The 8901-nt window shown below is 35.5% G+C and overlaps 2 protein-coding genes across 2 annotated transcripts; both read left to right on the forward strand.

Annotated features, from left to right (window-relative positions):
- The first annotated feature begins 260 nt into the window (after nt 1-260).
- LOC114153829 (protein FAM111A-like) lies at nt 261-3563 on the forward strand. The gene is made up of 4 exons (XM_028032603.1): nt 261-336; nt 788-843; nt 1182-1232; nt 1395-3563. Exons 3-4 carry the CDS (start codon nt 1194-1196, stop codon nt 3228-3230), a joined length of 1875 nt encoding a protein of 624 aa, XP_027888404.1. The 5' UTR covers nt 261-336; nt 788-843; nt 1182-1193; the 3' UTR covers nt 3231-3563.
- A 971-nt stretch (nt 3564-4534) lies between these two features.
- Nucleotides 4535-8763, forward strand: crcp (calcitonin gene-related peptide-receptor component protein). Its single transcript, XM_028031121.1, has 6 exons — nt 4535-4616; nt 5733-5769; nt 5865-5963; nt 6046-6140; nt 6251-6308; nt 7210-8763. The coding sequence occupies exons 1-6, from the start codon at nt 4609-4611 to the stop codon at nt 7357-7359; spliced, it is 447 nt and encodes a 148-aa protein (XP_027886922.1). The 5' UTR covers nt 4535-4608; the 3' UTR covers nt 7360-8763.
- Nucleotides 8764-8901: the final 138 nt, after the last annotated feature.

Genomic DNA, 8901 nt, shown 5'->3' on the forward strand with positions numbered 1-8901 from the left:
TCAACAGTAAATACATTGCTATGAAAGCAAAAAAAGTACAAAACAGATATTACAGACATAACAAATGACAAATATTCAGAGGTATACAACATTCATATATGTTTACAACTTTTTTGACCGTACTCTTGGAAATAGAAGATAAACGTAGTTCGAGTTCCTTAACCAAAACTGTAAAAAAGTGTGAAGTATGCTCACTGCACCAGCTGGGGGCAGTAGTTCCCTCATTCCTGTTTGGAAGGGAAGAAGAAGAAGAAGAAGAAGAAGAAGAAGAAGAAGAAGAAACAAGCGCGCGAAAACAGCCGTCATTTGTTTCTTGTTTTGAATCAATAATTTAAGGTAAGCTTGGCTCGTTTTTCATCGATCACATATTATATAAAGCAGTGGTTTCAAAATCTATTAATCGACAGGCAGAGTCCTGCAACTTTTAGATGTGTCCCTTGTACTATCAACACTTCGATTAAATAAAACTGCGTCACTAGCATGCTGTCAAGCTCTATAGAGCTCTGCTAATGAGCTAATATTGGAGCCAGGTCTGCTGAAGCAGAAAGGTTGCAGCAGTTTGAGTTTGTTGCAAAGTTTATTTTAAAGCGAAAAACCTAAATATTAGATTATTAAAACGAGGTAACGAGATGTTATTTTCCTAAGCTTTTAAATTAGCTAACTTTTGTTATTCAGTTTCGAGGTGTGTTTTCCACACTTTCTAATAATGAAAGTATGTATAGTCTTCAGTGCCCTATATTGATCTTTTATTAGAATAAGAAATATACTTTCTTTTGTCACTTAACAGGGGAAATACACACTACAGCCTCACCAGGTTCCAGCATCATACTCGTTCTTGACAAGGTTAAATGTTTAATCCATGATTTCTTCATATTGTGACCAGATCCTTGTACTGAACAGTAGCTCATTTTAAAGATAGCAACAGCTTTGAGTAAACGTTTTTAGAGTCCTGACTTAATTTATCCTATTTAGTTTAAAATTACTAGGACAGAGAACAACTGGAGAAGTTGCACACAAATAATCTGACATCTTTTTGGTCAGATTATCCTTAACTTTAAGACAATGGAAACTAAATCTGTTTAGTTATAATCTTTAATGTACTTGTGATGTAATTTTGAACACTGCAATCAATGACAATTAAACCTGAAGGACTAACTTTATTATTGTTTTCTGTTTTCCAGAGAGAAAAAAACATGGCCAACCAGAATGATGAAACTCCTCTGCAGCGTACTGTATGCAATGCTTTAAAGATTTGATGCAATTTATTTTCCATTATAACATTTAAAAGATAAGTTAACAATAACATAGTGCAATTTTGTGCAGATGGTTTGAATGTGGAAAACAGTTTGATATTAGACTGTACTGTAGTTCATATACATTTTTTCTTCTGATAGGACCAAGAGCTGCATCCGACTCATTCGTTTTTGTGGAGATGGAATGAGAAAGATTTCAACAACATGACCTGCAATAAAGCTGGGACTGTAGAGGAATCGCTGAAGAACAGCCCCAAATTTGCGAAAACGGCAGAGAAGAACAAAGAGAAAGAACTTGTTATTATAAGGGATGGAAAAGCCATCAGTCCACACTTGCCTTGCACATTAATTAAAAAAGGAGACCGTTTGACTGTGAAATATGTAAAAGCTGTAGAGCGGCCAAAGAAACCGATTGGTGCCTATGTTTCTCTCTGCAGGAACAAACCTCCTTCTAACCTTGTAATGTTCCATGTGTTGACAAAGGGAGGTAAAAATATAGTTAGAATCATGAAAAACTCAGCTCTGCGAGCATTCCAAGAAATTTCTGTTTATGCTTACAAAGGAGAACGAGTGAAGGCGGCTCTGAAACGAGATGGACGTCTTCACAGCTCCATATTTAAGAAGAACTTTGTGCTTTCTAATAAAAGCACTTCAGTAAAAACGGAGCTTTCTAACCCTGTTGATGAGCTCAATGATGAAACATTCCAGATTATTTTGCTAGACAAGTCAGATCCACCACCGAGTTTGCCTGGTAGCCTTGATGAAGCATATCTGATGTCAAATGAAGGCCAGGGTCAGTTTGAGGCAGAGAATAACATCACAGTAAAACAGAAACTGGAGCCCAATCAGGAAATGACACCAAGAAATTTAGTGCTGGAAATACCCAATTCAAAAAGGACACAGAACCAGTTATGTTTCCAGTTTGAGAAATTTGTGAAAGGCATAAAAACTCTGGTTCCTACGCTGTCTCATTTCCAGAATCTGTTCCGTGTGGACTTTGGTCAGAGTACTCAGATGTGCAGTGAGGTGAGAACCATGAAAAGGCTGATGTGTCTCAGTGATTCAGCAGGTCAGGTGAGAATAAATGGCCAGCCAAACGGAAGTGGGTTCCTCCTGTTTGGTAACTACGCCTTCACTAATGGCCATGTTGTTAAAGATATTTATGATAAACAGAGGTCCCAGTTCAACGAGAAAGTCTCTGTACACTTCTCTTATGAAAGTGTGGATCAGACTGAAGGAGCACTGGATGTGTTGGAGCTTGTTTGCTTTGAGTTGAAGCCTGATGTGCCCGGTGGTGACTGGGCTTTGTTAAAGCTCAGTGCGCACCAGAGACTCCCTCCTGGTCTGTTAGAGCATATTGGCTTTCCTCCCAAAGATGGTGGAATTTGCATCATTGGGCATCCAGAGGGAGGAGTGAAGAAAATAGATCCATGTCTGATTGTCCCCTCACAAAATCGCCTTCAGGTTGTTGAAAGACACTACAGGGAGAATCAGGGCCCAGTTCAGTTCGTTACTCGCTCTTTCTTTGAGGGTGTAGCAACATCTGTTGACCGAAAATCTTTTCTTACTTACGAATCCTGCTTTTATTATGCCTCCTCTGGTTCTCCTGTTTTTGATAAGCACTGCAATGTTGTGGCGATGCATTCAGGGGGGTACATCTACCGTTCTGCCAACGGTGAAACCAAAAGTGTGATAGAGTTCGCTCATCCTTTGCTAGCCATTATGGAGCGCCTCATTATCCAGATGGTAGTGAGAGAGAAGTTTGATGTGTTAAAGGAATACTTGGCTTTCAGTTACGCTCAGCACGAAATCGTTATGGGAGGCGTAAAGAATCTGGTTGAAAAAGAAAATCTCATAGAGTTTAAAAATGCAGTCAACAATTTGCTTACTGTTGGTAATTTGAATGACGTGGCTATAAACAAATTTTTGAAGTTCTTCAGTCAAAAACACGAGCATGTCCCGATGGAGATTTCCTAAATATGCCATTGGTAAAGTGCTGACAAAAATTTCTTACGGTTTTATTCAGGGATCCTTTTTTCTATTTTTTTTATTTTATTATTAAACAACTTAAAATCATGTACACATGCTTTTTGTAGATAACACATCTGGATTTAGTTTTTTTGAAGGTAAATGTGAAAATGGACCAAATATTATATTCACTCATTTCATTTAAAATGAACAAGAATACAATGTGAGAATAAAATAAAACTGTATGTTTCACTGTATGTTCTTCTATTTTATACCGCTTTTAATACTGCGTCTCATTTGGGGACTTATTGGTTAATAAAATTGTATTTCTTTGACTGCTGACATTTGATATACTTGCATTCATCGTTCCCTACAATTTACAATGAGCAATAATGTATCTCTGTTTTGATCTTTGTCTTCTTTTTTTTCTTAGACTTTATTTTTGGAAAGAGTCTGATTATATATCTACATGTCTCATTATTTAGTATAAAACAATTTATTTTATATATTATTTTTTCTTTTTTAAATGTTGACATAAAGCTTTATGGGACATTTCATGTAGATAACTGTGTGTTGTGAAATTATGTCTTTGTATGTTTAGCAGAAATTGCACATTTTATATTTAGATAATTTTTCTGTGTAAAGACACTTAAGGTGCTATGGTTTGTAAAATTATTCATATGCCTTGAAAATTTTCACATCTTGTCATCTTACAATCAAACGTCATAGTATTTTTTTGCATTTTTATGTGACTGAGTAATACTAAGAAGCTGGAGAAAAAATGTTTTCAAATAAAAAAAATATATACTGCTCAAAAAAATAAAGGGAACACTTTAAGTGTTAAACACCTGTTTAAGTGTTCCCTTTATTTTTTTGAGCAGTGTATATAAAGCCTTAAAAGTGTGCCCTAGATTTGTATTCAGACCCCCTTAGTCAATGCTTTTTGGAACTTAAATATCAATTTTATCTCAAGACTAAAATTTTAGTTTTTATCAATATTTTAATAATCGTTTTAACTAGGATGGAATTGTAAGTATTTCATTTTAAATCTATCTTTATGGCAGCATTGAATATAGTGTACTGAACCGTACTGAATATTTTCAGTAGACAGCTGAAATTAATTTGAGTTGGAGGCTTTTTCTTTTTTAACCAAAGGTCATTTATTACATTAAATCTAATAAATTTAATATATTAAGTTAATACATTTAATACATGTATAAAGGTATTATTTTGATACAGGGTGTTTCTATGGGTCCATTTAGGAGTAAGAATTACAGACAGAAGGGGGCAGCACAAACCAAACACGTAGTTTTAAGTCAGTGGAACGTTTGAGCAATTCTTCGGTTTCCTACGGACTCTTTAATAACGGACCAAAGCAGCAGGCGAAATGGAAGTGTAAGTTTGTCTTTTATTTTAATTTATTTGGTCTACGTAGCAATTTGAGTTGCAATTATATGTTACTGATCTTACAAACTAACAGTGTAGGAAAGTACGTTTTGGTTTCCGGTTAAATCCAACCTCAAGAAAACATTTAACACGATTTTAATGCTAACTCCGCTGGTTTTAAATTACTGGTTTGTTTAGTCATTTTGGGTTCGTGTTGACAGATATTTGGCTTTTTGCTAGCGGATCTAGAGTTGAATTTTAACACTAAACTAAATTTACTCTTATTAAAGCTAATTTTAAGATAAAACAAATGGCCACTTATAATAAAACGTATTCTCACTGATGAAATCGCATATTTCACTAATTACATGTGTTTTAAGTAAAGGTCATTTTATTTAAAAAGCACCAAATTATGTAAAATAATGTCACCCCAATGCAAGCTAATTGATATCCGTTATACAGAGTCCAGTTGGGTTTTATATCAATTTGGATCAATGAATCCAATTGATTCTAGTACGGTCCAATCACATACACAAATTCAGATCACATGATTCACATTTTAATATATTCGATTCAGATTTAGTTAGTTTAATGTTGAATGGTAAAATGTTATTTATCTAAGGAAGTTCAGTTAAATATGTCTTAAGTAATTTATTTAAAAGGCTTAAGGCGATAATAGAGAAAAAGCCAGAAGTGCTTTCTGTGGAAAACAGGTCACAGAGAAAATGGCTGTAACAGCTGTGTTAGCTGCTTTGATTAGAGAAAAAAATCAGCTAAAAACAATATCTGATCCATTAGTACCATTTATATATGTAAAACAAAGAGGGTAGTAGATTTAGTGATAACAGTAACTTCTTCTGTGGCTTTGTCCAGGAAGTAAAAAAATAATCCTAGTTCTGGAAATTACATGAAAAGTTACATGAAAGCAACATCTAAAACAGAACCTGACTCTTCTCTATGTTTCTGTTCTTTATAAAATTTCAAATGACTTATGTCATTAAAAATCAAGACAAAGCAATTCTAAGTAGCTAAAGTAATTTAAATAAATAAACAAAACTTGTGCATTTAGTCAGAAAAACTTGAGGCATAAAATAAATGAACCGTTGCGTTTTTGTGTCTTCTCAGGAAAAATGCAAATGCTGCCATGCTCAGCAACTACGAGGTGAGGCATCAAGTCTCTCCTAACACAACTTTGTTGTTGCTAAAGTATCATATTAGTTTCTAAGTGGATTTTCTGTTTTCCTTTATGTTTTCTAGGTGTTCAAACTCCTCACAGACCTCAAGGAGCAAAGGAGAGATGCTGGGAAGAGCAAACACAGTGTTGGGCAGCAGAACCTCAATACTATCATGTATGAGGTAGGCACACGCCTCTTTTTTCTTTTCTGTCATGTTTATTCATAAAAAGCATGGCAGTAGCGTCCTCTGTCTTTTCCATCAGACTCTGAAGTACCTGTCGAAGATGCCGTGCAGCAGACAAAGTCCTGAGATCGTCAAGGAGTTCCTCGGCACCATGACGCATCACAAGCTCACAAAGTCAGTAAGCTTTGACTGAAGCCCTGAAATTTCTGCACCCAGATTCTGTAGAGTTGATTAGATGCTTGCTGGCTCTTTAAATTTGAATCTGATGTGTTTCCTTTCACCAGGGCAGAAAAACTACAGCTGCTAAACCACCGACCGCAGACTGCAGTGGAAATTCAGCTTGTAAGTCTTTTTCACCATCATCATTAATATCTGTGTAATAGCTTTACTTAATTTAATATTACTGACGCATTTACATGGTGGCTGCCAAATCTGCTGCTGGTGTTTGACACCAAAACTCTTTGACACTCTGCTCTTCACAAAACATAATAATTTCAGAACTAGAAATAATTGGAAGTACTTTTCAAATCACAATGGCTGTTGCCAGGTAATGCCAGGACATAGCAAGATGATTCATTAGCCAGTTTATGGACTTGCATAAATTATGAAAACTGGAGACTGGAAATACTTCCTAACAGCTTGATTGTTGTCTTCAGTTTGAAATCAAAAACATTTGAAGTCTTGTTTCAGGCTGCTGACCAGGTGGAAAATTATGGAACAGGAAAATATGAATATGGGGGGAATATTTGTATTTACAGAGTTTCCTTATGGTGTCTAAATATTGTGTACTTATATTCTTTCTTTTAGTGCCTTTTCTCCCTAGTATGCTTCCTTTTGTCCTTCTGCTTCCTCATACTTTTCCTGTTTTTCCCCCCAGTCTTTCTTCCAGCTCCCTCCTTCCATGACTGTATTTTTTGTTACGTCCTTCCTTGTGTTCTTCTTTCTTTTTCTCCTTTCATCCCCATGTTCTTGAGCTCATTCTTTCTGTCCTTCCCCTATTCTGGATGTCCTTCCTTTTTCTCATGTTTCTGGACTGCATTGCTTTCTTGTTATCTACTCCTTATTCTTCCTGTTTCCTTCTATCCATGCTTCATTTTCCTCATTTTTTACCGTTATTTTTTAAAACATTTTTACACAATTTTGGGTCTACAAATTGGTTTTCCGTAGAAAGTTAAAATCCCTCAAAATTGTAAGGTGTCATAAAAGGTATGACTAAATGTGGCCTTCACTGTCTTGTGTTGAGATGGTGGAGGAAAGTGAAGAGCGGCTGTCGGAGGAGCAGATCGAGGAGCTCATCCAGAACGTGGCAGACGTCCTCCCAGGTGACCCGGAGGAGAAAAACGTAGCTGCGGCCGCCGATGCGGAGATGGATGGAGGCGGAGAACAGTCGTGACACGGTGACTTCCATGTGAAGAACTGGTTATGTGGCTAAACACGTTGCAGAACTGTTTACACAAAGACAGGATGCACAGAGACTACAAGTCTGCAGTTAAAAGCTGAGTTGTTAATTCTGTTTGTTCAGCTAATATTGACAATGAAAACAGTTGGACCAAAACATGCTCACTTTCACACAGAAGAGATTAATCTCTTTAAAATATGTCAATATTGCACAGAGAAGTGCTTTCAAAAGAGGAGATCTTGAGTTTTATGTGTCAAATAACATTTATGTAACTTGCAGCCTTAAACATATATTAAATAATTTTGTTCCAATCCAAAAGCACAATATTAATTTTACTTTGTTTATATTGATGGGAGATGGAACCTTATTGTGTCTCTTACTTTCCTTTCATGCTTCAGTCTTAGGATAGTTTGGGTTTTGCTGCTGTTTCCTTGCAGCAGAGGAAAGATGTTCGGGTTGTAAGTGTGAAGGTTTCTGTTTCTTGCCTTCCTGTTTGCATATCACGTCAGTTTCCTGTTCTTACTCAGCTCCTTAGAGAGTTGACATACAAACGCACAGTAAAAAGTAGACTCATGGCTTAGAAGAAGAAGAAAAGCAGAGAGGATATGAGTCTACAACTTAAAACAGAAAACGTCTTTGTGTAAAGCTAGAGAAACTGTCAACTTCACATGTAAGACAGAAGATTTTTTATTTGTCATTGCATCTCAACAAAATCTCTTAATTCAACTTCAACCTCTCCTTCTTAGTAACAAATGCGTTTTCCTTATTTCAGCAAGAAAATGACTCTTCAAACTTTTCAGCTAATGACTGCATGATTGCCTTATTTTTATAAGATGAGCCTTAGACTAAGATGTTTCGTCTGGTTGTGATAATTTGATCAGCCTGTCTGTAGAACCAAACCTTGAAAACAGTTGAAGCACCTAACAATTTTGAAATTCCTAAAACAGCTCTTTAGAAAACTTAAAGATTATTTGTTTTGTTTTTGGCTCATTAAACCTAAAATACTAATAAAGAAATTACATTTTTTAAATGACAAATGTGAATTTTGATCTTTTTCTGAAAGAAAATAAACTATAAAGGTGTGGTGAAAGTGTTGCTATAAATGTATGTTATTTTGCAGTATAATTAACCCACATTGAAAAAACGGCTGCAGCTCTCTAATGATGAACTTTGTACATTTATTGTTTTACTTCCTTTACCATTGTGCTCACTGTTCATGGTGGCAAGGTGTGGTTGAGTCCTCTTCCAACCTTTGTCATATTAAACAGTTTAATAATTTATCTTATTGTGCTTCTGAAACAGTTCTCTTTTCTGTTTAGTAACAATGACCTTTTATGCCACATTTCTACCCTTGGCAACCAGAAAGTCATAAACTAAAATAAAAACTAATTAATATGCTTCAGCTACATTTCTTTTTTATAAAACTTGTTTATGCGAAGGCAAAAAAACAAGTGGTTCTTAAGATGGGAATTAAGGTTTTCAAATTTCAACATGTTGAAATTTGATATCACAAGAGTATTCTTATCGTAGTTCTTT

Source organism: Xiphophorus couchianus, chromosome 11 (genome assembly GCF_001444195.1).
Source record: "Xiphophorus couchianus chromosome 11, X_couchianus-1.0, whole genome shotgun sequence".
Classification (NCBI taxonomy): Eukaryota; Metazoa; Chordata; class Actinopteri; order Cyprinodontiformes; family Poeciliidae; genus Xiphophorus; species Xiphophorus couchianus.

Coding starts and splice junctions, on each gene's coding strand:
- LOC114153829 (XM_028032603.1), top strand. CDS start 1,194: ATGGCCAACCAGAATGATGAAACTCCTCTGCAGCGTACT. Junction 1,233..1,394: donor AAACTCCTCTGCAGCGTACT/GTATGCAATGCT, acceptor TTCTTCTGATAG/GACCAAGAGCTGCATCCGAC.
- crcp (XM_028031121.1), top strand. Junction 5,770..5,864: donor CCATGCTCAGCAACTACGAG/GTGAGGCATCAA, acceptor TATGTTTTCTAG/GTGTTCAAACTCCTCACAGA. Junction 5,964..6,045: donor TCAATACTATCATGTATGAG/GTAGGCACACGC, acceptor CTTTTCCATCAG/ACTCTGAAGTACCTGTCGAA.